The 27,591-nt window shown below is 39.9% G+C and overlaps 3 protein-coding genes across 4 annotated transcripts; 2 read left to right on the top strand and 1 right to left on the bottom strand.

The window, feature by feature from the left end:
• The first annotated feature begins 158 nt into the window (after window positions 1-158).
• lman2la (lectin, mannose-binding 2-like a) lies at window positions 159-6,783 on the top strand. 2 transcript variants are annotated; one of them, XM_087177476.1, is made up of 9 exons: window positions 159-354; window positions 743-861; window positions 1,866-1,983; window positions 2,079-2,161; window positions 2,296-2,328; window positions 3,077-3,238; window positions 3,605-3,719; window positions 4,322-4,447; window positions 4,574-6,783. In XM_087177476.1, the coding sequence occupies exons 1-9, from the start codon at window positions 228-230 to the stop codon at window positions 4,714-4,716; spliced, it is 1,026 nt and encodes a 341-aa protein (XP_087033602.1). In that variant the 5' UTR covers window positions 159-227; the 3' UTR covers window positions 4,717-6,783. The 2 variants fall into 2 exon arrangements, with proteins under 2 accessions (XP_087033602.1, XP_023275416.1); XM_023419648.2 differs by lacking the exon at window positions 2,296-2,328.
• wbp1 (WW domain binding protein 1) lies at window positions 6,730-16,816 on the bottom strand. Its single transcript, XM_023419649.2, has 4 exons — window positions 16,586-16,816; window positions 15,520-15,622; window positions 14,826-14,993; window positions 6,730-12,877 (listed from the first exon to the last, which is right to left on the bottom strand). The coding sequence occupies exons 1-4, from the start codon at window positions 16,646-16,648 to the stop codon at window positions 12,336-12,338; spliced, it is 876 nt and encodes a 291-aa protein (XP_023275417.1). The 5' UTR covers window positions 16,649-16,816; the 3' UTR covers window positions 6,730-12,335.
• Window positions 16,817-18,630: 1,814 nt separating this feature from the next.
• Window positions 18,631-21,245, top strand: LOC111664728 (ADP-ribosylation factor-like protein 3). Its single transcript, XM_087177502.1, has 6 exons — window positions 18,631-18,656; window positions 18,922-19,102; window positions 19,186-19,302; window positions 19,431-19,481; window positions 19,727-19,912; window positions 20,860-21,245. The coding sequence occupies exons 1-6, from the start codon at window positions 18,631-18,633 to the stop codon at window positions 20,905-20,907; spliced, it is 609 nt and encodes a 202-aa protein (XP_087033628.1). The 3' UTR covers window positions 20,908-21,245.
• The last annotated feature ends 6,346 nt before the right edge of the window (window positions 21,246-27,591 follow it).

Genomic DNA, 27,591 nt, shown 5'->3' with positions numbered 1-27,591 from the left:
TAATTTTTATTCTAGCCATTAACCAAAACAACCAATAAAAAGCGTGCATCCTGATTGACAGTCAAACAGACCAATGGTGACGAGCCATGCAACACAGCGGACCAATGAGAGGGAAGCTGACAGTTCTGTGAGATGAATATTGCTCTACGATGGCCGCCGCCAGCAGCAGCAGCAAACACCACAGAGACTCCGAATCACCGTCCAGTCTCATTTCCAGAGGGAAGATAATGCCTTTTAAATCACACTGGACTTTTGCTTTCCTTATCCTTACTGTGAGCTGCTGTTTTGCCGACGATGATCACGAAATGGAAGAGTTTCTGAAGCGGGAGTATTCCCTCTCCAAGCCTTATCAAGGTATCTCACCCGTTACAGGGACACACCGAGGGGCGAGGGACAGATGTTTCCAGAATAACGTATTTAGCGATCAGATAGTAACATGTGCGCTTGAGCTCTGTCTCTTCTAATAAGTGTTTATTTGAACGTTTGCATGCCTCAGATAAATCCTACTGCAGCCAAACAAGGCGTTACTGTGTCATATAGAGTGTATATGTGTGTATATATGCTACTCTACTTATTGCCGCACATTATGCTTCACTAAAGACCTTTATTGTGTCTACGTTTTCTTTGACTCAAATAGATGTTTTGTTTTTAGACAAAGCACAGCCGTTTGTTCGCCAGCTTCATTCAGTCGTATTGTGCTGTGTCAGCTGTGTCATGATGATGGTATTGTTTGTGTGCTCAGGTGTGGGATCCTCAGGCTCCTCCCACTGGGAGCTGATGGGGGATGCCATGGTAACCACCGAACAGGTGCGCCTCACACCTGACATGCAGAGCAGGCAGGGGGCAGTATGGAGCCGCATTGTGAGTATATGCTGTACATCTCCTGGTACAGGTAGAACTACAGTACACTGCATCCTGAGCATTGGAGTGTTGTCTTCAGTGCTGCAACTAACGATAATATACGGATAATGATAATATCATTATCCGTTAATCTTTTGATTATTTACATGATTCATCATTCATTGTTTCACCTATTGAATGTCAGAAAATTGTGGAAAAAATGCCAAGTATAATTCCCCAGAGCACATGGTGGTCTTCATATTACTTTTGTCTGACCCACAGTCCAAAACGCAGAGATACTCAGCAACACAGAAGAGCAGCAAATCCTCAAATTTGAGAAGCTGAGTATGTGTCATTTTGGCATTAAAAAATGGCCAAAATATCAATTGATTATCAAAATAATAGGTGATTAATATTCTGTTGGTCCTGTACAGGATCAACTGCCTAATTACTTCAGCCCTACTTGTGATATCCCAGTTTGCTATTTCACAAATGGGGGCTTCGAGTATACCAATCACACTATACATGTTAGAAGAATAAAGAGCTGTGCAGCAGCCTGATGTAATGGTGGGTGCATTTCTAATGATTGTACCTCTCAGAAGCGGATAATAACAGTACTCTTTGGAAATGTGCTGGTTATATTTAGTCTTGAGAGGGGATGCTATATTAAAGTATGGGTTCGGTGTGGTGGAGCACAGCGGGAGGAAGTTTAAGCAACTATTTCTTGTTTCAGACGGAGCATTGCTGCCACTCAGCAGCTCAGCTCTGTGTGTCTGTGATTTGTGTTCTCTTTTAACCGTTAACTGTCAACCTGGCATCAGCCCTAACCCCAGTCTGTCATCTCTGTAAAATAAATTCTAATGCCAAATGAAGCAGGGAAACCAGAAGACTAGTCTAGGTTTGGTCAGGTCCTGGTGAGATTGGATTTGCCTCTTATTATCCTCTCATATGTTTATTGGCTAGTTATTGCAGTAAACACTATATATTTCACTGGCTTTTATTAGGTTTTTTTTTTGTGTTTCCAGCCATGCCATCTGAAGGACTGGGAGATGCAGGTGCATTTTAAGATTCACGGGCAAGGAAAGAAGAACCTGAATGGTGACGGGCTGGCCATTTGGTACACTAAGGAACGCATGCAGAAAGGTAAGAGCCATATTTACCCAACCGTACTTTTTTAATCTCAGAAGAAAACTCATTTTTATACATCATTATCACCCTGTCTTCAAATTCTTTTACAGGTCCTGTATTTGGAAATGTGGACAACTTCACTGGGTTGGGTGTGTTTGTGGACACGTATCCCAATGAGGAGAAACACATAGAGGTATGCTGCAGTGGCACGGCTTGGATCTCACCTGTTCCCTGAAAAGTAAAGTGAAGGGTTAATGGACAAGTGCTCTTGCAGATTTGTGTAAAGGGGCTGTGTTTGTGTTCTTTTGTGCAACCATTTGGAGACAGGCGCAGAAGAAGAGATACACTCCTCGCACACAGGTAACCATTCCACCCAACCCTATTTCTAATCTCATTGTACAGTCTCCAATGGCCCCCGAGCAAGCTTCTCTTTTTCTTTTTTTTTGTCCCTGCATGGTTGCTGTGTGGTTGTTTTTGGGTCTTAGTCAGAGTGATGTAAATTTCAAAATGGTTATAAAATTAAACAGCAAAAGAAAAAATCTAATATTGCCTTTGAGTATATTTGATATGAATAATACTACAAAAAGGCATCAGTGAAACAGTCAATGCATGTTTGTAAATATGAATAATGAACAGCATTGCGTCTTTATGCCTTTTTATCTTTGGTTCTTTAAGAAAACCTTCATGTTCTAATTGCAAAGCATCATTGTCCTCTATTTCATTTTTTAAATAAACAGCAGAGCCTCCTCTACAGCCTGGTTCTAGTTGTCTGAATTGTCAAGGAAGTGGTCTGAATTTTTTTCAGCAAATCAAACAGTGGATTGAAAATAAAAGGGCAATTATCAGGCTTTCATAAATGATGCTGGCATGTCTGCACTATATGTTTTGACATACAAAAGTCACATAAGGTTTTGAATAGAAACGTCCTCTGCTTACATGACAGCATAATGTGAAAATGTAATTCCTGTTAAAAAATGCTTCTGCATGTGTTTATGTGGCTTAGCTGCAAAGTGTGAGCAATCACCATCACCTCTCAGTGCTATAACAGTATATGATAACTGACTAATTTCATTTCCTTATTTCTCTCCTTTCCCACTGTGACCACAAGAGGATTTTCCCCTTCGTTCTGGCCATGGTGGGAAACGGCAGCATCAGCTACGACCACGAGCGAGATGGTCGTCCCACAGAGCTGGGCGGCTGTAATGCCATGGTGCGAAACCTCAAACATGACACTTTCCTCTTCATCCGATACATCCGCCGCAGGCTCACGGTGAGAGACGCGCACGAATAACACCGCTGGCCACATGCAGACACTTTTTCATGTCCTCAATAGATAAATACCACAAGTTATTACTTTGTCATATAAATGCAGTATTGAATTATGTAATATCTTCTATTAGTGAATGGATAGCTGAAGGGCTCAAGAGTTTGGGCAGCAGCATGTTTATACTGTAAATTGCAACCTCAGTTGTCTACATAACCTTACACATGTGTGTTTATACTCAAATCCAGTCCTAGATTTTACTTGCAAAACAAATTCAGAGAACTCAGTAAACCTGCTCCCGGAAAAACAGATATTTTTACTCTGTGACCTTCTGAAAGTCACCGCAGCTTCCTGATTGCATCTGTTCCTCAGGTGATGATAGATATCGACGGGCAGCATGAGTGGAGGGACTGCCTGGACATACCTGGGGTGCGGCTGCCCCAAGGCTATTATTTTGGAGCTACAGCCATCACTGGAGATCTCTCAGGTAAACAGCTGTCACCATCCCAAACAGCTCCCGCGTAATGGTGACTGTTGCACCTCAAGCACCACTCGGACTATTTTTAGCCCTGCCTCTGTGACCTCGTCACACAACACTGGGTGTCTGGCATACTGTGAATCTGTATGTATTTCTTAGAAACACTTGAGTATGATGGGTGACTTTGATGAATCTGATGTTGTACAGATGTGATGAGACAGTTATTACAAATATATTATTTTGCATAATCAAGTACCTTGTATATGCGCCGTAACACAGTTAGAGTCTGACACGAGTATTGGTGTATGGATGTGAACTGTAGGTCATCATACTATGACCAATAGTTGGAGAGGGGATTAAAATTTGGGGGAATTGATCCTTTAAGTAATCCGACTGGATACACTGTGATAAATGCAGAATGTAGAATATAACTCAGTCAGCTGAACGTCTTTTACGAGCAAACATGAGAATGGTGACAGCGCATTCATTAGAATAAAATGTTTTATGTTGCTGACAGTCACTTTCATTCATAGGAAATGGTTATGCAGTTTTTTTTCTCAGTTTCTCTTGTTCTCTAAATGTAATTGTATTTCCTGGTTCTCGGTTTACAGATAACCATGACATAATTTCCCTGAAACTGTACCAACTCACTGTGTTGCGGAGTCCAAAGGAAGAGGAAGAGGAGGAGGAAGACGAAATAACCATACCCAGTGTAGATAACATGGAGCTCCTCAGAAGTAAGACAAACACACATATTACTGCTGCTTGTCACTGCTCTTTCCTCCATCTCTTCTCTACATAACACCCTCAGTATTCCCTCACTCCCTTCACTCTGCCTTGTCCCTCTGTTTCTTCTCCTCCAGTGGGCGAGAGCGAAGAGGGGATGAGTGGAATAGCTATATTCTTCACCGTGCTCTTCTCCATGCTGGGCTGCATCTTCCTCATCGTCATTGGCCTGGTTGTGTACAGCCACTGGAACGAGAGCCGACGCAAGCGCTTCTACTGAGGAAGAGGAAGACGGAGAAAGGGGGATGGTGATCGTGGTAACTACTGAGGTCCGCGGACCCAGCTGCACAAAAGTGAGACACTGCTGTCGGCCAGTAGAGCGCAGTAGCTTCTTTTATCCTGACAGGAGGTGGAGTAGATGTATCACCTGCGACACAAAGCCATTCTCCAACTCTGCCATTGGTAGTCATGAAGCAGTAGGAGGACTTTATTTTACCCTTCGTCCTCAGCCCCTGCCTGACACTCACCAACTCGGCCTTACCATCTCCACCTCTGTACTCGTTACACAGCAGACGTGCAGTACAGTGTATTACATGACTTCTTGTGAGCAGCTGCTTTTTATTTTTTGTTACCTTTCGCCACATTTGACGAATATGGGAAAAAAAAACTAAAGCTTGGTTCACTGATGTTGATTTTATTGCTAAGAGAAATATAAATACATAAGTATCTGATTGTTCCTACTCAAGACTCATGAACCAAACAACACTAAAAACCACTGATGCCATCTTTACTGAACAAAGATGCATCTCTACTCTTCGCATTAGAAAAACCTCTCAGTGCTCTGTACTCAATCATTTTGACTTTGTGTACTATTTAACGTACTATATATTATTATCCTGTAGTTGCTGTAGTATGCATGACATCCGTTGAGGTCATCCCACTGTTTTTTTGTTTTTACATTATGCTTTACTGCTTGATGTGTTTGTGTGCAGCATATTAAAAACTGACCTCTGCCTCATTGGTGCATGTGCTGATGGCAAAGATTTGGGTGTTTCAGGGATTAATTTAGTGTAAAATTAAATGGAAATTTTTATTTTTATCAGTATTGGTTTTCCACAAAATGTTTATATATACTTTAACAGTGTGCGTTTCCCCTGATTTGAATAATAATAACGTATTTGAGGAAGTGGATCAAATTTCTTGATCAGTTTACAGCAAATTCCTCTAAAGAGATTTTAAATATGATACATTTAAATTTTAGAAATGAACCTTTGCACTGAAGGGAGGGCTGAGGGTGGTTAAATAGAATTTTAATGACAACTCATTTATCACTTTTTGTTTGTGTTTCTTGTAACATGTAAACACATTACATGTTCTTCTGTTAAATGTGTCACACAGTGTATGTTTTTGCAGTGAACTGCTGGTTGGGGCTCTGGTGTTGGCCAGCTGTTGTTGACTCATCCTCATCTTCCTCTATATGTTCTTCCTCATGTCAACATCATAGATCTTTTATGTAGTGCTTTGTTTTTGACTGTGCAATTTATGAGGACACCCTCGTTTCCTCATTTCCTGTAGCCACTTTTACAGCCGCCCTACCTTATTTATACTCTGTTGTTTGTTTCGTATGAAAACTGTGCCTCATTATTCATTCAGTGACCCACAAATTATGTTTTATAACCATTTTATCTCGTTTCTTCCTTCAAACCTATTTGAATTGCCTCATTAGACCTACATAGATATTGTTGTTTATGACCTCTGGGTTCTACAGTGGGTTATGTACATAACAGTAACACACAGAGTACTTCAAGTAACCTTAGTTGTTCTACATTTATGAATGAAATACTCATGTTTCTAGCTGAAGCACAGAGAAAAAGGTTTAGGAATAGACCGCCTTTTTCAAATATATTCTTACAAACTGCAATACAGAAACCTCATGATCAGACTTTTTGAACTTTTAGTGAGTTAGGACAAGAGGTTGTGTGTTATCCTAATTATTGGATGACATAACATCCCGTCAATAATTAAGACCAACTGCCTGAGGTGCTTCTCCCAGCCGTGTGACAGTCCTCCAGATCAATTTTTCAGCTTTGTCACATGCTGAGGTGGGGCACCATTTTCACTCTGAAGTCCATAAAGTCCATCACTCTTTGAGCACATGAGACATGACGAAGCTTTTTTTTCTCAAGTTTTAAAAATGTTTAAGACAAAATACAAGGATCCTGCAAATGGCTACTTGTAGTTAAATGCATGAATTCAGAACATTTTATGGCAAGAAATAGCAAGAGTCAGTCAGTTGAGTGTCAATGTTTGTTTTATTAAAAAAATAAAATACAAATGATGACCCAAAGAGTACACAGCAGACTTCTTACTAAAACCAAAGCATTTTATGTGTATTTCAGTGCTTTAATTTTTTTTTCCTCTTTTTCCACTTTACTCATTTTGGCTTTTTTTTTTTTTTAATTATTAGGATAACAATGTAGAAAGAGACTGGTGTGTGTTAGTAGATACCTGCTTCCTTCTCAAACTATGATGTTCCTCATTTTGGCATTAAAAAAAACCCACATAGCTCAATCGCGGCACCTCCATCTGTTTGGTATTATCTATGGTTGAGGATAAAGTAGTTTCCAGGTTGCTTGACAGAAACGATCACACTCATAATGAGGATATTTTTTCTCATACAAGGTCAGAGTTGAGGGTTCCACAAGTCATTTCTGTATCAGCCTAATGTGTGCTGGTCTAATGCGAGCTGACTGTGTTCCATGTTGAGGTCTTTCATATGCATAATATATAAAAATTCAGAAACTGATGGTGTCATAGTAACTGTGGATTAAAAGGCAACAGTTAAATATTAAGTCAGTGAATATTTATGAAGATGGAAAAAGAAGAAAACTGTTGTTTAAACTGAGAAACCCAACACACTGAATTATTGCAACAAACAAGAGGGATGGAAAAGTTTGAAAAGAGACCATAACATATCAAATAAGAATTCATCCAACAAAAACAATATATTCAACTTTCCTTCGGCTTATACAACTTTATAATGTGGTTTATTCATACATCAGGAGTAAGAAGTGTTAGTGGTTGAGGAGGCAAACAAGAAAAAGCCAACAAGAGGGAAAAAAAAGAATATATAAACTAGAATGGCTTTTTAACTCAAAGCTCCTCAGCTGACACTGAAGCACACATACTCACCACATCACTGTAGTAGCATTACAAGTATATATATATATATATATATATATATATATTTTTTTTTTTTTTACAAGTTTTCTTGTTTAGTTTTTTTTTTTACATGTACACAGACCAACCGATGTAGATTACAGTACAGTGCAGTGCCACAAGTACTGAGAGTTATATTGCTTGTACTGGTGCCCACAGATAAATGACGGAGAAAGTGAGAGAGGGGTCGCAGCATATAACAGTAGGTTTATGTTGTTGCATAGCCTAGTTGAGTAAAGTACAATACACTACAGAGATGCGTGATGCAGAAACTAAGACAGGCAATAACCATGAAACGACTGCTTTGGCTTTATGAGACTGGTGGGTCAAAAATGTGTTAATTTAAAACTCTAGCACTGCCCGTTAAAGACGACCCTGAGAGTGGGAAACCAAACAGACCATCGTCATGCCAACAACCGCACACACACAGACACACAGACATATATACACACACACACACACACAGAGCGGTGAAAACAGCGATGATCCGTGTAGCGTGGAGATATCAGCGACTTTGGTAGATTATTCTGTCGACACTTCTGCATGGGTGGATGTGCCCTCCTGTTTCCAGGGGTCCGCATGCAGAGCGGTGCAAATGAGAGAAAAAAACACACAACAAACAGCTACAGCGTTGGCTACCGTTTCTGTTACCAAGACAGAGCCCGGGTGGAGGGTGGAGTCACGGTCCACAAAGACCCGACGGAGCAACGCAAAAACATGCAACTAGTTACATAAGGAAGAATTGTTCTCACTGGGCGGGGAGGGGGTCTGGGGGGATGGGGGGATGGAGGGATGTCGCATCACGCACCTCCGTTGAGGTTGACAAAATCAAAAAGGCAAAGTTAGAGCCTATAAAACAAACATTTACAATCAGCTATTGTTAAATATGAGCTCTGCCTGAACATTAAAGGACATCCACATCCAAACACTGACCATGTTCACATTGCAAATTTCTGAGCATGTTCAGATGGTGGATCTCGGCAACTGTGGCTTTAAATGAACAGCAAAGAGCAGACGAATCTCTCAATGAAATGGATGGATGGATGTTTGTCCACAGTTGATGACTGATATAGCCCTTAATCTCAGTAAACATGTGAAACCCAGGGAGGCGTAGTTGTTTGGCAATGGGAAAACTATGCACCTCCAGTTCATTCATGCAAAAAATCATTCTCTCATTCCTCAGCCCCCTCCATTTTGTCTACATATGTATACAAATAAGCAAAACTGCACCTTAGTAAAAAGGTTACACAGCAATCTCTTGTTGGGAGTTCTTTTTTTTTTTCTCCTACCACAAAACACAAATAGGATGAATCAAAACCAGAGCATAGAAAACTAAAATGAGACTTTTTTTTCTTTTTTTCTTTTTTAAACTTATTTTCCTCATGCTTTTGAGTCAGTTAATTTCACAAACTAATTGCAACCAGATCCACGGAACAAAAACAAAGTGAGAACAAACTCAACAATCTGATCTTCACAAATTCCATCAGTGCCACTACTAACTAAGATACACAGTATTTTAAAATTCAACACAACCACCCCTCAGATACAAAAGCATTCTAAGTTAAACTACGGAACATCTTAATCGTGTGGCTTTAAAAGGTTTATAAACCACATCCTTTGCTCACAAAGCGAGCACACTTTCTCGGAACAGGCTCAGATGCTTTTCTCTGTTGATACAATAGCACTGCCCCTGCTCTGAAGCAATCATGCTTGGAACAACACAAGTAATACCATTCAAAAGAAATCCAGAACAAACCCACTTAACTACATCTACTCTAGTAAGGCAGTAGCACATCTGTTCCCGCATACAGAGGCTATATTTTATTGTGCAATTACATAATCAAGACATTTGCTCTCTAGGGGTGCAGCAAGGCAGCTTGAGGTGTGTTGGTCAAAAAAAAAATGTCTTCTATTACTTTTGCTAATGGGTGTGCAGTCATGCTCACAGTGTAACAGCTCCTCTGAAAAGGTCATTGTCATGTTAGTATGGCTTCATATTTAAACACCTGCTGAACTACGCAACACAAGGACTGCAAACCTAACACTAGTGCAGCACAACTGGCTAACAGCATGTTTGATTGACTAGGCCTATTTAACGAACATGAGACAAAATCTCTCATCTTTCAATTTAAGCCTCATTTGGTTTCACTTTATATGTAGACATTAGGTGCACTGTACCTCTTGTACTGGTTTTCCACAACAGTAAGTACTCTAGCTCAAATGGTAGAGCACAGACACAAAATAATACAACCACAACCAGAACAGAGCTCTGGGCTGGTAGTTGGAGGAAAGATGAAATGCTTTCATGTGCCACTGAGCTGCATGGGTCCCAGAATTATACACATCTATGTGTCATGTCTTGTTAAGAGGCCAAGAATTTCCTAAATGTGTCCTTGTCAGAGTTCAATCAGTGCTGAAAACAAAGAAATGCCAAGCAATTTTAATGTCTGAATAAATATATCCAACAAGCATGAATCATTCGCATTAACTCCCCACTTAGCAAGCTTGAAATTTATGATCTTTATGAGTCTGTAAAGTGACAACTGGAAGTTTAAAATGCTAATTCAACCAGGAGACTGTTGGAGACTGCTTGGGGCATTCTTACTTTTGATGAAGTAATCTAGATCATAAAATAGTAGGAGCAGTACTTTGTGAGCGTGCGTGTTTTTGTGAAGCAGATTGACTGACCTGAGTCTTTACACTGTGCCCACTTCCTCACACAGTATGAGAGCAGACAAATAAAACGTTGTTGTTCCGAACCAAATTCCCAATGAAACATTAACTGACTTATCAGTCACTGCTGGTCTTGCAAAGACTTTTATCTTGTGATGAATAACAGTTTTGATTTGTGGCTGTTTTCCTCTATGACAACACCCAGTTCAACTTCTATGCCTTGAATTCATACTACAGTATACTGGGCAGGCAACATGCAAGGCAGAGCAGCATGCAGTTAATCACAATAGATTCTGCATCTGTGCCATCACTGACTAGACTGCAGAGCAAAGCCTGCATTCACCTCAACTTTCTAATGCACCCACCCTCTGCCTCCAATGGAAAATACCACTGCAAATCCCTCACACTGCCAAGAGCTACAGGGGCCACAGAGAACCGAGACAACACCAGCTAACTAGCTACCAGTTCAGCATAACAGCAAAGAGCGGCTCACATGGTCGTAACAACACAAGGAAACCAGATCCAGGGCATCTGAACTTAAACCTCAGTCCATTTCTTTATCCTAACATCTGGGTATGGAGTTGCCACTGTAGCCCACTGTCATTTTGACAAATAGATGAGCAAAGCAAGTAGCACAACCGCTAGAAAATGTTAATTAACTCAAATATAAACATAGAAATTCATGCCTCATGCAAAAAACCAGTGCTTCAATTGTTAACCCACCTCAGTACTGAGTAAGTATTTCAACCAGGTACTACAGCACTAAAGATATACACACACAAACCTTTCCTACTGCACTAAAACACCCAACTCACTAGTTACACACTTTAGCAGCCCGTCAGGAGCTTTGTTGCGATTAATGGTGACACCTGTGGCATTTACTGAAGCACAGCTGGTTATGAAATGAAAAAAAAAAAAGCAAGTACATCCTTCATCATTAACATCCAAACTATATACTGAGCAATACAATCGCTCTGACATAATCCTAACATAGAGCCACCACAAAGCTTTTTATTGATTACAAAATTGGTGGTATAGCCCTCCTGGCAATTTCTATCAATTAAATGCAGAAACAGGAGTGGGGAGATCACTTGCACACAATCAATAAATCACAAAGAGCTGATCACTCTTTACCTACAGTCATGCTAATTGGTGACCACAGAGCTGTGGAGACCCCAGTATGGATATCAAAAAGGAAAAAGTGCTGGAGGGAGGATGTATGTCTTTTAAAACCCAGGGACCAAATGAAAAAACTCAACTCTTTCCTGCCCCTGCCTCTGCTATTTGTGGGTGTTTAGCCACCCCCCCCCAAATCTAGATGCGAAACATCCCACACAACAGAGGACACCAGATGCTGGTTGCCATGACCTCAGAGCTGACATCACCATGCAGCTGTTCCCTAGATTTCACAGCACACACACAAACTCTCATCAACATACAGCTCCGGGCAAAACAAAATGTGTGCTCATGTCAAATTCATCCAGTATCGTCTTAAGTTTTCAAGAGGTTTGTTTTTGACTCCTCTGCTTCGTCGTAGTGGGGACGGGGAAGAAATGTTGTTGACCGTGTCGGTATGCTCCAAGCTGACCATCCCACCGGAGGTAAAATGTCAGATGGAAGGATGGCCGGAAATGTTTTGACCAAGGAGAGTGGCGAGACAGAAACGGAAACATGACGGCAGTGCTCAAGGATAGGGTAGGAGCAAGGGAAACAGTCAATTCTGATTTCAGTCACAATCAAATGCTGCCTTCTCACTACCCGATGACATTCTCTCACTATTCACTAAGAAAACACATACCAAATGGAGCATCAACATGTGTTTGCTGGTTTCCCCACTAAGGACAAGCAAAGCAAAAAAAAAAAAAAAAAAAAAAAAAAAAAAAAAAAAAAAAAAAAAAGAGGCCAGGAGTTTGTACACGTAATGTGTTATTCATCTTTCCTAATTGGGAGCCATTAAAGATTAGTTATGATCATCATCTTATAGTCATGCCTTTGTTACGCTGTGAATCACACCATGTGGTCTCCAGTGCTGGTGCTGGTGCTGGCGGTCTGGCTGGGCAGATCAGAGGTATGCTCCTTTGGTCTGAAGGCTTGCTGCTGATGCCCGGAACAGCAGTCTCCACCGGTGACCTTGCACATCCTGTGCTCTTCATCGCTTTCCTCCTCAAGCCCCGAGCCCTCGTCTACATCCAGCTGGCAAACACACACCTCAATCCCTGAGTCGCCGGTCACATGCCGACGCCGAGTGACAAGCTCCTCATCCTCCTCTGCTGGCATCAACGAAGCCTCCACGTTCTCCGCTTCCAGACACTGTGCTTGGATCGGCATTGACACTGCTTCCTGAACTGATGATGAGCCTGAGGCCTGACTGTCCACCCTCGGGTCTGCCTCGGCCAAGGGTTGTGGCACTGAGGCTGCGTCTGGCTGGCGCAGTTGTGGAGGGAGTGCTGAAGCAGTCTCAGGAGGGTTTTCAGAGTAAGGGGGGGGTGGTGTCGGTGGGTGGCCTACCACCTCTTCATAGTCAGGAAGCTTGCAGTCGTTCCAGAACCCTGAAAGTCAGCAGATATACAAGCTTTAGCTTTCCAACCATCATCCATGGCTGCAACAATTAGTCATTTAATCAATTAAATGATCAACAGAAAACAGAAGACTATTCTGATAATCATTTAAGTCATTTCTTTATAGCTAAAATGTCAAAAACCAATTTCAGCAATTACCACCAAAACACACTTAAAACTTTTGGTGAGTGAAGCTTCGGTAGTCCCCAGACACAGTGTGTTATTTTCTCTCAAATAAAGAGGACAGATAGTAATTACAACAACATCAACAACATCAACAACATCAACAACATCAAAAACAACAACAACTAGCTACTGAGATATTTTGCGACTGAACTAATTAGTTATCTTTCCATAAAAACAAAATGAATGCATTGTTTTGTGCTCCTGAATTAATCTGTAATGTGAGGATCTCTTGTTTTGTACAAATTCCTGGAAAAGTGCTTCAGGTAAATATATCTAAAATGTATTTTGCAAATTACATGATTTCCTTTGCTGGGGTTGTGCAACGGCTTCATTAATGGCCAATCTAATATATCATGGCCTACATTTTCGTGTTAGTACTAAGGATCACCTTTCTCATATCTCAAAACCTAATCTAACCACCCATGAGAGCACCCATTGGGATTCAAAGTGAAACCTTGAGTAAACCGGCCGGCCCCACAGAAAATCACACTGTGATTTGCTGATGAATTTCTGAACATACTGTATCTTTCTCTGTTGTCTATTTCACAAAATAACACTTCATACTAATACATTAACAGAAATGAGTAGAAGACTAGAAAATATGCTGTCTCGGGACTCAGTGTCACATGAATACTATCTATGAAGACACATTTAAAATAAAGATAAATTTAGGGTTAACATTCAGGGTTACAGGTTTAAAGCTGCAATGTTGGAGGATATGCCTAAGAAAGCTAAAACCCCCCCCCAAAAAAAACACAACTTACCCACAGAGTAAAAGGGTAGAGTATAATAAATATCTTATTATATCCAGTAGAAAGAGCTACAAGAGTACATGTAGCCAGGATATCTGTGTGAGTCACTGTCTGTGTACGCTCCCATTTAGAGTTGTGTTCGCATTCTTGACATTAAGTCAAGCATGTTTGCTGTGGGCCTCAGACTCTGTGTGCACCTTGTCCCACTCCTGTTTGTGATATTACTGGACACGATATCAAATTTCAGCGAGGGTCCAGAGTGACCACTGACATTAGGGACATCTCCACTGGTTGCTGTTCTTCTTGCAACATCAGATCATTATCTCCAATATACATTCCGATAACTTACAGCTGAGTATGAGAAGAATGTGAAAGGGATCAGCACCTCCATTTCTAAGGTAACAACTCTCTCACTGAAAGAGCTGCTCCGAGTAGAGTTCGGGTATCTTGTGAGTCTGAAGACAAATCTTGTGGGTCAGAGTACTGCAATAAAGATGTTGTGTAGAACCTTCATGGTGGAGAGAGCAAAGTTCAAAGACCTGACCCTTACCTATGGACGTGCGCTTTGAGTAGTGCCCAAAAGAGGCTGCCAAAATGAAGCAAGCAGGATGGCTAGTCTCAATTTTTCTGATAGATCCAGCAAAAACTGAATCTCTCACCAGGTTCAGGAGAACATGAGGAGCCCATAAGAGCAGCTAGAGTATATTTTCTGGGGAAAAAGATTATCTGGGGTTCTATACTTGCACCACACCAACCCTGTTTTTAGATCGTAGTCTGTATTCAGGATACAGATATCCATCTGAGAGTGCCTTCTCCATCTGATGGAGTGCGTACAAAACAACTATCAAGGTTTTTGAGAAACTCACAGGCCACATAATGCTGTAAGATAACATAGAATATTGAACTGCAAATTAACAGAAAACTGAAATTAAGAGTATATTCACTGTTGAATTCTGGAGGGCACCTTTAATGTCCCCACAGCGAACAAAAAGACTACTCACTTAGATTGAGTGGTGGAGGGGAAATGAAGGAGCTAGATGCCCCTTGGTAGGCCATGAGGCTGATCTCACGCTGACGTTGCTCCTGCTGCAGGCGCATCTTAACCCTCCGGTGTCGGTATGCACAGCAGCAACTCAGCATGATGATCAAGGTCCATACTAACCAGAACCCTAGGAGGGAGGGACAGACTCAATGTAATCATTTTATCATCATAACCAATCTAACTAATCAGCACTTTGCCTGACTGTAAACCAGTTAAAGGTGATAACTCCATGATGAGGAGTTAGGTATTCAATTTTACTGCAAAATTAAGGTGGTGTCATAAGAGTTAGTTTAAGAATAAGCATAACTAAAATATTAATTAATATAAAACCATCCCCTTTCTGTACTTAAATTAGTATTGGGCTTCAAATGTCATAATAAATCAGTTTTTAGTTGAAGGCTTTCAAGGACATGTTGGTGCATTTTAATTTGACAACTACACAGAAACTTGTGAACAGTGAAAGTGAAACCAATTAGAGAATAAAACAAAACACATCAAACAAAACCAATCTTAAGAGTTAGATCTCCAAAATTGGAAACAAATGGACAGTGGGGGGGGGGGGGGGGGGGGGGGCAAGGTTATACAAACATACAGTATGAGATTTATATGAATCAAAAGTTGGAGAAAAAATAAAAACAATCAACTGTACTTACACCAGAGCTCGTAGTAATAGGTGCAACACTCTGTCTCTCCACAGCAGTACCCCATCTCACAGCGGTACTGTTCATTGTTTACCCCAAAACAGAACTCCTTTGCCTTAAATACACACAAGAGGTACACAAGTGACTGTCTGAGTCAATACTCAATCACACAAGTAAATAAGAAAATGGATAGCAAGCTCTTGATAGACTGACCTATTTAGCCTTTGTCACTTCAGTGTCACAGTGTTTGCACATTTCAGTGCCAATGTTCTGTACATTAACACTTTTATTAATTCAAGTTAGTTAAAATCTGATTTTAACACGTTAATATACCTGGGCAAGGCTACAACTGAAAGTTACCAACCGTACAGTACAATCAAAACATGCATCAAAACAATATAGCAGTATATGGTATAGTACGTATAATGGGGTCCAACCAGTGACCAAAACAAGGAAGAGCCCCGTGGCATTTAAAAAATATACCAAAATGTTTAAGCTGGGGCATTTCATTTTAAGACATTTGTCATGTTTAAGATAATTCTAACAGCAACATGTATTAAAGGGATGACGCTACAGTTACACTGTCGAACAATGTCAATGCAATTGTGTACGTAAGCTGCTTTATTAGCATTGCAAGGGTTCATATTGCTCTCTCTTTTTTGACGAAGGTTAAATTAGTGATTTTATCTGGAAAGTAAACTGGACAAACTGAGGCTGACTGGCCTGTCTGGCTAGCCAATAACAACAACTATGTATACACACGTCAATTTGCCGGGTACCAGTTAGCGACGGCTAACGTTAATCTTGAAAGCCTTGATTCAAACTGTAAAATGATGGTAGTAAAACAAACCAGTGTATCTTTTCGGTTCACAGCCTAAATCTTTTAGCAAGTGATCTGTCGAAATATAAATAAAAACTTTGACCAACTGACGTCATCCTCTGTATACAGTAGCAAACCGTCCCGAGTTTCCTTTGTGGAGGAGACAAAAGGGATCGACAGAAGGCCTTCACCCAGCCCAGGAACCGCGGCCTCGGCTAGAGCGGTCCACCGACCCCGGGAGCGCTTGCGGGGGCTTACCTGCACCAGACAGGTCCCGGTACAAAGAAGACCTACAATGGATCCCAGTGCTTTATGCGGCATCTTTCTGGGTTGACGGCCGTTAACACGACGGGAATCATATAGCAGTCGGTCGAATCGACGACTTGTCGAGGTGACTGCAGGTGGCTATTGCTAGTTAACGGTTCAGCCTGTCGCACTCAGACGTGTTTTTGCTGTTCCTTGACTCAGAAGCAGCCCTGGCAGTAATACGAAACGGAGACTTCTGCTGGACTATAGGGGGCGCTGTGCATGCGCTTTTGAAAAGCACATGATTTCACATAATACAGGTTCAAGTTCAAAGTAAAATGACCACTTATTTCATAGTAAATAAATTCTTTATTCTTTATTTAATTATGAGGTGACGTTATCACTCAGTTGGAACAGCAGTTTTCACATTTATTAATTTATAACAATCAAAATGTAATGATCTCAATTCAATTCTAAGTACTTTAACACATAAAAGGTCAGTGTAGGTTTTAACAGTTTGTGGCAACTAAACTTGGAACAACATTATAGGGAAATACAGTAGTTATCATATGTATTTCAACATGCACTAGAAATTACATTATAATTAAATTACATCAGTAAATTGCACATTGTCAAAAACTTCCATTTTGCTACAATAATATATACAATAATATTATATTAATAAAGTGAATTTAGCCTATAACCCTATATCACAATGTACAGTGCACCATATATCAGTGATAAAGTGCTTTACAAAAGGCAAATATAAAAGAGCCAAGTAAAAACTTATATTAGAGTTGCCACAATCAGTGGGTCAATTGACTAGTCAGTCAACAGGAAATTGCTTTTCTTTGTGATCTTTGAAGACAATAGTTTGCCCAGCTAACAATGTTCGGTTCCGGGAACGTTCAGCAAACGTTAATTCTAGGTAAAATATATGGTTCGCTGAACGTTCGCTGACTACCGTCAGTAGAAGAAGCCTACTTTTAAATTTTTCTCAAAGGTTATTTTTGTACGTTCCTGGAACGTTTGTTAAAGGTTATTTTTGTGGAACCCTTCTCTGAAAGTTTCTCTCTGTATTTGCATGGAAATCATTAAAATCACTTTTGGGCTCACATTTTCTATGGTGCATTTGCGGACCTCCGTTTTTTCCGGCGTTGTGTCAGAGTTGTTTACGCTGACGTCACTATTTCCATGGCAACAGAACTTGACAGCTGTTCACCCAAGAAACAGGGGCAGGAGATGTTAATCCATTCAGCCTGACCAAGTGCCACAACACCAACACCTGAGGGAAACATGGTGAGTCATCACAGTTAGCATAGCAGCTTTGGAATTACAATATGAAACTATAGATAATTGCTATTTCTGGATATGTGTGTGATACTGGAAACTTTTGGCTAAGTCTGGCTAACAGTAAATGCCAGTGAATGGAGAACCTAGTTAGGAGAGATAACATACTGCTTTAGGTTTTAGAAAGTTGTTTGTGTATGAAAATGTCAACAACAGGTTGATACTGAGGGTGACGATGATAATATGGGCTGTCACTTGTCAAGTGAAGTGAAATTGTCTTGTTTGGCAAGTTGTAGTTTTAATATAACAATTAAGACATCCTTTTCGTATGGGGAAGCAAGCAGATTTATAGCGCTTTTGAAAATAGAAGTTGCAAAGTGCATTACAGTCCAAGAAAAAAGAAAGAAAGCGAGATAAAGAAGAGAATACATAAGACAAGAAGTGATAAGTGTACAATCCAAAAATGATAACGTTAAAAAAATCAAGAAAAAGACAAAGAGAGCAAGATGTTTTTTTTTAAAGATGTGCACTGAAATGTGCTGAAAATATTACGATATGTAATGATTCGCCTATCGACAGGAAATCTGTTGAAAATCACTTGATTCCAGTTATGAAAGTAGGACATATGTTACAGGTTACAGAGTGCAGTGACAGCTTTTCCATCTTATCAGAACACACTGCAAGGTAAATAGCTTGAGCCAAAGCCTTCCTTACCACCTTTTGGACACAGGCCACTAACTGTGCACGTGCTTAATCTTGGCTGAACAATGAGAGCTTTTGGCCCGCCTCATGTGTAGGTCACTGCAAGCGGCTAAAAGCTAAATCCTCATGCTCAGGATGATTCTTGCTATACCATGACGGTTTAACCTCCTGTACACACTCAGATTTGTTCATCTGCCAGACCTTGCCACCAGGCTGGCCTCTGTTGACTGGTGCAGACTGCACAGGGTGCTTCTTAAATTCCAGTCTTTACCTGATACAGCAGAGTATGACTCTTTGACAAAACAGTGAGAAAATGCTCCCTATATGTTATGTCATCCTGGAACCTGCCGTTGAAGCTCATCACCTCAAACTTGTACTCTGATCCACCTGCAGGGCCTGTTGTCCATTCTTCGGAGGTTGAAACAGTCTCCAGAACAGGAGGTGCGCTTACTGTTGTTAGGTCTGGACAACGCTGGCAAGACCACTCTGCTGAAACAGATGGCAGCTGAAGATATCAGCCACATCACCCCTACTCAAGTATAAAAATACACACACTCTTACAAATCTAGTATTATCGGGTATTAAAAAAAGCATTAAGCATCCATGTTATCTTTGAACAGGGCTTCAATATAAAGAGTGTTCAGTCTTCTGGCTTCAAGTTGAATGTTTGGGACATTGGAGGTCAGCGCAAGATCCGACCCTACTGGAGGAATTATTTTGAGAACACAGATGTGCTGGTAGGTTCTGTTTGATGTATTTGACCTGCTTGTTACGATAATCAATAACCAAATATATTCAATATACACAGATAGTAGTCCTATCAGTATTATCAGTTTGTTAATATCTATGACTGTATTCTTTGCAGATCTATGTGATTGACAGCTCAGACAGGAAAAGGTTTGAGGAGACAAGTCTGGTGAGATTCAATAAAAGAGTGTGATACTAAACCATTTTTAGTGTGATTACTTGTCATATACAATTACCACAGAACATTTTGAAGGTTACAAAATATTTTCATTGTTATATGCATTCTAAAAGTTCTCCTTTTACCAGTGTTTCTGATCATATTAGATGCAATTAAAGCCAAAAGTCACTAGAATCATTAAATTTTCGGACTTGGACAAATTAATATGTTGCCAACGTGTGTGTCTGTTCCTCCAGGAGCTGGCTGAATTGCTGGAGGAGGAGAAGCTTGCTGCCGTGCCACTGCTAATCTTTGCCAACAAGCAGGACCTGATGACAGCCACCCCGGCCTCTGAGCTGGCAGAAAGTCTCAGTCTGCACACTATCCGGGATCGCATGTGGCAGGTCCAGGCCTGCTCAGCACTCACTGCTGAAGGAGTTCAGGTGACTCCATTACACGCAGTCAAACACACAACACGCATTCACTGGTAGTGAGGGTTGAGGCTGCAGAGTGGCACTGGCTCTGCAGTCAGTTTGAGAAATCACTGAATATTTTCATTGACTACTTCATTCAGATTTAAATAGTGACACTTCCATCAAATTGACTAAAGGGAGGATTTTACCTACAGTGACAAAAGCCCTTTTACTGTACTTAGGACAGGCCAAGGGATCAATTATTTCTGTTTATCATCTATGGTGTGTGAATTTGCAATACCATATGGGAATTAATGAAAATTCAGGTAAATACATTTAACCCTAAACATTCATGATCATATATTTTGTAACTAGTGGCAGAAGTATTGAGCAACACTGTTTATACATATAAAATCAGCAGCAAATGATAATACCATAATCACCATAATTTGTACATGACGCATTAAAGCTCATTGACTAACTAGTTCTTTACAAATATTTACTTATGCGCAACCCTGCAGTTATTTTCTTTTGTAATCGGCCAACTGAGGGTGTACAGTAAATTCAACTTTATCATACACAAAGAGGTTGAAGCAGAGAACTCCTCTTAAGGTTCAAGTAAAGCATGTTATTATCTATCTTAAGAGGCTTTGCTGCTATTCAGCTTTGTATGGCCATGTCATCACCAGCCTTGATTCCTACTGCCTGTCAACATATTATATGTCATCATTTTGCATTGATTTTATGCCTAATTTTACTGGTATTAATTAGAGGTAAAAGACACTGTGCAGAGAGGCTATAATACAGTTGTCTTCTTCCTGTCTTAAATTCATAATCACTACCAGTGGGCTGCAGTAAAAGAGGATATTCAAACAGCAACAAAATATCACTTTTAGACATGTTTTTCTTTAGGCTCACATCAATTTCATCTCATTAATTTTTACAGCACAATCACGTTGTCTGTGTTTTTTTTCCAGGATGGCATGACCTGGGTTTGCAGAAATATAACATTTCGGAAGAAATAATTCAGGAAGCGAAATATCCGTGAAGAATTGCAGTTGCACTTTATATTTGACCAATCCAGTAATTTTATGTCCAGGACAAGGAGGTGACAGATTGTGTTATTTTTCTAATGACTATCACCTCGAATATTCTGTCTTTACTTGAAAACATTACATAGAAATTATCGATAGAGTGACGTTAACTTCCTGATGATGTGAATGCATATCTTGAAATGTAAATACTGTATAAAGGCTGTTTTATTCAAAGTGCTATTTCTGAATGCATGTTTTTGTAATGTGGCACTTTTAATACCTGGGTATGTAGACAAAGTCTGTCTAAATAAACATTATTGTGTGGTGGATTTATGACTGATAGGTGTTGGATGCCTGTGAGTGTCCTTACTCATGGCTAGAGGGCGACCTTGCACTAGCATTGTCTCTCACAACCTAATGCACAATTATTAAATTCTTTACTTTCCATCAGTGAGGTGGCATCCTGTGCCATATTTGATTTGTTCATTCATAATCACCTTCTTTTTTTGTATTCAATACTCAAGACGAGATTCTAAACCATACACAGAGCAGACATTAATCAAGAGTAATTAGTTTAGTGTTGCGTCAACTATTTGCTCATTCGTTTTTTTAGTGACAAATATTTTCTTGATTTCACTTCTACAAAGGAACAAACAATAAGGAAAAAAACATTCAAAGAAACAAAAGAAGAAGAGAAAAACACAGAGCTGCTTATGGCCACACTCTGTTCTGCTCAGGTAAAAAATCTTTATCATGCACAAATTGACCATAAAACATGAACACTTGCACATGCACACAGGAAACATACCTCACGTGCATGCACAACAAAGCATACAGAAACACCTTGGCCATTCAATTACTCAACTATTCACCTTGTTCACCATGATTTACCACAAGGCAATTGCATTTTCTGCCTGTTTTTCTATTTTGTCTTTTGCAGCACATTTGCCACAAACCCCACTAATCTGAACTGGCCGAGTGCTCCGCAGTGCTCCTATAGGGCATTTACATACAAACCTTTTCCAGGACTAATAGCTCTCCAATACAATTTGCATTTATATAGCCCCCTTCATACTAACATGATTTGGAGCCTTTACCCATGATAAAAATAAACCTCCTGCTTTGGCCTTGAGTTACTGCCCTGCTGCTGCTGCCGGTGTGTGTGTCCCTCTCCATATGTAGGGTTGGCTGATTTTAATATGTCAGAGTTGCTTGATCCTCCGATAGAGGCTGAAACAAGTGCAGAAAGCCTCAAAATGGACCTCATAATGATTCAGCTGTCAGTGTGGGCTTTGGTCTCATGCAGGAGTGTGTTTTCTCCTATACAGTACATTTGAATATTGTTGATACAGCAGTATGGGCCACTTGACCAGGGCAAAGAGTCACAAGGAAAATAATAAGCCATAACAGATCTTCTTAAACGAACTGAAAAAGGAGACCTACATTTTTTCCATTAAAGCTGCTTTCAATTTGCTCATGCAAATGCTTTTACAAGGCTCTGTGGAGCATACATCAAAAAAGAAGAAAGTAATGAATGAAGAAATGAAAGTCTACCATGTGAGACAGACAATAAAAGGCCTCCTCTCTCCCTCTGGATTGCTTAATCATTAACATCTAATCCACGTGATAATCACCCAACCCGTAAAAAATATAAGCAATTACACATAGAAGTAGTCTGATAAATCTTTCCAATTGTATCTACCAACAGCAAGTGAATCAGATGGCGAAGGCTGTGAAGTGCTTTTCAATCCCAAATGAATAAAATTGGATTTGCCAAATACAAGAGAGGGTTGGAGCAACCACTCCTCGTTACCTCTGGCTCTATAATCGCTGAGGTGAAAGGCAGTCAGGCCTGCAAAAGGCCATAAATCATGGGACTTCCCCAGCTACTCAGGCCAGCATACCAGCCTCCCACACAGGGGAAACGAAGGGCAGAGAGTCTGATTGACTCACAGAGGCAGAGAGAGAAAAAAGGGCGGAGAGAGATCCTGTAACTTAATTAAAGTGTTGTGTATCTCACACACTGTAACTACGCTTCACTCACTTTAGTGCTAGAGCAGTGGTGAGGGATGCATTGGTGTTTCAACTCAGATGGTGACTGATATAAAGAAATTATTCCGACCTCAACCATTCCTTAAGAAAAAGACATTTATGGGATATGATATATTGCAAGGTAGACATCTACAAATAGTAATGTATCTGTGTAACTGAGGAGGAAAACATACCTTAAACATGAAATGGTTCAAAAACAGGAATCACTATATACTGTATTTGCTGCATTCATACTGCTGTGAAATGGGAAACAATTTTTAACAAAGTGCATCAGGTCTCCACAATGATTCAAATGTAAAACAGTAAAATAAAAAAGGTTGTAGTGCCAGAAAACAAAAGTGTTCCAGAAATAATGTCTCTCTAATGGAAGGAAAAATATCCGATTCCAGCTGCTCAAATATGAGAATTTGCTAATTTTGTTTAATTGAAAATTAAATATCTTTTGTTTTATACCTTTTCTCAGACCATACAAGCATCTGAAGACATCACCTCCTGCTAAGAGAATGTGTGATGGCAATATCTCCACTATTTTTTTTTGGGACAATTCACAAACTACAGGATTAATTGATTCATCTAGAAAATAATTGGAAGATTACTCAAAAGTGAAAAAACAGCAGTAGTTGCCGCCTTACTTTCAACCATATGTTTAATGGAAACAATGATACTTGGTGTATTGATGATGTATCATAATATTGTTAACCATGTATCAATAAAGTCTTCCAAGATAATATATTAACTGGTTATCTAATACACCCCTATGCACCCCAACATAAAAGGAAAAGTGCAATCTAAACTAAGGATCATAAATAGTGCTCACTCAGGTGTGTCTTTAGTAACAGGAACAGTCCGTCCTTTGCCAGGACTTAATGTTAAAGTAAACATTGGCCTCTCTCTGTTCTGTTCTTCTGCTCTCTCTTCACATAAAACTCCCATGTACCTTGTAAGCTGCTGTAAGCACATTGAATCTGGCACTTCCCTCTATTACAGTGTTGGGGATAGTTTGTTTGGCCAGCACAGCGTCCCTCCTGCCTCATTCCCAGGCCAATCCTTTATGATTAAGCAGATAAGTGCTGGTACTGGATGATAAAACAAACAACAAATGTCCACATTCCTCTCATAGCTCCTTTGATGCAAGTGTGTGTGTGTGTGTGTGTGTGTGTGTGTGTGTGTGTCTCTCCGGGGCTCTTACCTCTCCAAGCCCCCTTTGCTATAATCAAACTGCAGAGTCATAAACAGGGAGGGATGGGGACTGTTAAAATGATCGGGAGGCTCTATCAGCTGGGGGACAGAAGTTCGCACCTCAGAGCGGGTCAGTCTCAAAGCGTGGAGGGGGTCAGCGTAGGGGTCGGCCCGGTAGGGGGTCCGAGGCTCTGTTTGATGTTGACAGAAAGCAGAGAGGGAGAGATGGTGTCAGGATGAAATAAGAGGCGGCTGTGGTGATACAGTGGGATGCTACCAGACAAATTGACTGACTTTTCATGGGTGTATTAGTGTTTCACGTAATTCTGAGCAAAGTCAAACTACAAATTATGTAAGGATGTGGGAGTGTGTGCATTCTGTTTCAGACTATGATTCTTATTCAATTGGTACTGGGAGTTCATCACTTTACACCAGTTCTGGCCACCATGGTGTTACAGTGATGGGAAGCTCATTTCATTTCGGAAAACATTTCAGCTTTGGAACAAACTTGTAAATTTGGCAGAGTAGCAGCTCAATAAAAAGACATTTAACTGGGACAATTTCCATGGACATCCCTGCATAAGCAATCTTTATTTTGAGGGATTTATTAATTTTTTTCATTTTTCAAAACAGGTTACAGTATACGGTGTCTGTTGATGTTTTTGACAAACCTGAATTAGGAACATATTGTCTCATGAGAAACAAGTACAGTGAAGAATTTCAAAATATCAGAACTGAATATTTAGGAAGTGCTTCTGATTGTGTGAGGTTGTGTGCTCTGAGGTGTTTGAATGGTTGTTTTCCATGTCTCTGGTACTCCATTGCTTGTTTTTACACGCTGATCAAGTCCTTGTCACTCCTTTGTGTTTAAGTACTTTCACTAAAAATCACTACAATTGAAAACCAATCATGTCCAGTAGATAATAACATGTGTAAACTGTGAAGACCATGAATCAATAACTGACTGACTGTTGTCTCACTATTCACAAGCAAGAGGTCAGAGGTTATACTCTTGACCCCTTGCTGACCCTTGACTCCACACTGCACTGGGAGGAAATAACACTTTCCACCGTGCAAAACGTTCTCAGATTGACTGATTGCCCTTATCATTTGACGGATCTGGTCCAATTCTCTTTTCTCTGTCTGTGCTCTCCCACACTCTCTTGTCCCTCCCCAGCACTCATAATTTGACTTTTTATCACCTCTTGCTGAAAGAGAGACCCAGCACCATCCGTCATTACAGCACACTCTGACAGCTCCTCACACATGCATGGATTTTTACATTTGACTCAATCCAGGGGCTTACTTTACTGTAACCGATTCAATATTCCTCAAATGAGCGAACCGATCTATACACACGCCACAGTGGATGGGATGATCTATAGCATTGCCTTAATAGATTTCCCAGGCCTCAGAGCCTGGCTAGTTTAGGGGAAAGGGCATAATTTGTGCAATAAAAACATAATTATTCATTTGACTTGCTTGATAATTTATGTTACTCACGTGTTCTTCGGCATTACAGCTAATATGTGTGTGTGTGTGAATTTTGTGTGTGCGTGTGTGGTGTGTGTGGTGTGCGTGTGTGTGTGTGTGTGTGTGTGTGTGTGTGTGTGTGTATGTGTGTCTATCTGTGTGCCTTCCTACATTCTTAGTAACTACTAGCTAGTTTCAGACTAGTAACTTAGAAAATCTGGTTGTACCATTAAAACTTAAGGCATGTCTTAGCACGTTAAGACTTTAGTAATGTGTAAATCAGTTGCTAGAAATCTACGATGTGAGCAGGCAGTATCTGTTGTATCACAAGCTGTATCCTAACTAAAAAAAATAGAAATATATTAAAGTTAAAAGACAGTCCTTTATAACAAAATAAATAATAAAATAATAATACAAAAAATACATAGGCTGTATAGGCGTTAGGGTCTTGTAGGCCTTAACTCTAAGGTCAAATATATCAGTAGTTTAAATATTATATTTAATCTCTTTCATTTAATTTTGTTTCTCTTCTAATTCCAATTTCATAAATATTATCTTCTAACTCTAATTTTAGCATAATTTTTGATCAAATTGGTTCAGAAATGAAAGGGTTGCTGTTGTAAAATCAGAGATACTCTGTAACAAAGATGACAAATTACAAGTAGCGCCAATGATATGAAATGGTATACACTTCCTGTCTCTTAAGTGGGAGTGATTACTTGTTTATGTCAAAACATAACAACAATACAAAACTATACAGTCATACACTGTATATAAAAATTGCATCATATTTTGCTGCTCCCTTTTATCCACTAGATTAATATCTGATCAAACCAGATCAAGATCATATCAGTCTAATAATACTCTCTTTTTCACCTCCAAAAACAGTTGAATAATAACAACAATAGGCCTTATATTATTATTAAGCAAAGAAACAAGTTTTCATGAAGTTTTAACGCTTAATTCATGGTTTCACGTGTAAGTCCCTTATAAGTTTATGAGTTAGAGACAGTCCCTTTCACAACTTCCTCTGCTAAAACCACTAATGAGTTATCCAATTATTAGATTTTTCGAATATGTGCGTTCGCTGTCCTCACTTGACGCTCCCGAGATGGGAGCTCATTGTGGGGACACTTCCAGTTTGTAAGCAGTAATCATACAAAAATGAAAACAAGCATATCCAAGCCCCCCACCCAGAACTTGAAAAAATTGTTTCCATGTTGGAAGAAGTGATGAGGAAGAAGTTGCTAGGCTGTCTGCAATGGATTCCCCATGTCAATATTCATAAATTGGAATACCTTTATGAAAGCCCATTTTGATTCTTTTAATCTATGGACCCCTACAGACAAAAGGATTATTAATAATGAGAAATGGACAGACAATCGGACTTAATGACTGCTTCTTCGACAGAAGGTAGTCAAGTCGCCATGGTTTCGCCATCTTGCTGCTGGTAAATCTAAATGCATTATACTTTTGTTCTCATGGTTATTGTACAATGAACTGACTGGTTGAAATAATTCAATCAATATTGACAATTGCTTAAACTGGTCACCAGCGACCAGGTGGGTTTTAAATTTAAGTGTCAGGTCGACCACATTACCCATTTCAGTTCAGTTTGAACGGGTAATATATTAGCAAGCTAACCTTAGCTTGTCAGTTGGCTCTGTTAGCTATGCAACAGTTCCACATGGCAGCTACTGGACATAAATATTTAGTAACAACTAATGTCTATGTAGAACTAGTTTGTGTGGTGTAGCCCTTTTTAATTAGTGATGTGTAGATATCCACTTTGTAAACACTAACATTATAACTAGGCTAATTTATGAGCAGCTGGTGCAATCGGCTCCAGGACTAGATGAAATTAAACTAACAAACAAATTGAGTGATATCTCAGTACGCAACACAACCCGCTTTAATCTCTTAAACTACCAGAGATACCCTATCTTTAAATAAAATAATGTACATCTCCTG

Source organism: Seriola lalandi, unplaced genomic scaffold (genome assembly GCF_002814215.2).
Source record: "Seriola lalandi dorsalis isolate HSWRI2012SDOR001 ecotype SW California unplaced genomic scaffold, Sedor1 jcf7180002054606, whole genome shotgun sequence".
NCBI classification, from domain to species: Eukaryota; Metazoa; Chordata; class Actinopteri; order Carangiformes; family Carangidae; genus Seriola; species Seriola lalandi.
This window is presented reverse-complemented; position numbering and strand designations above follow the sequence as displayed.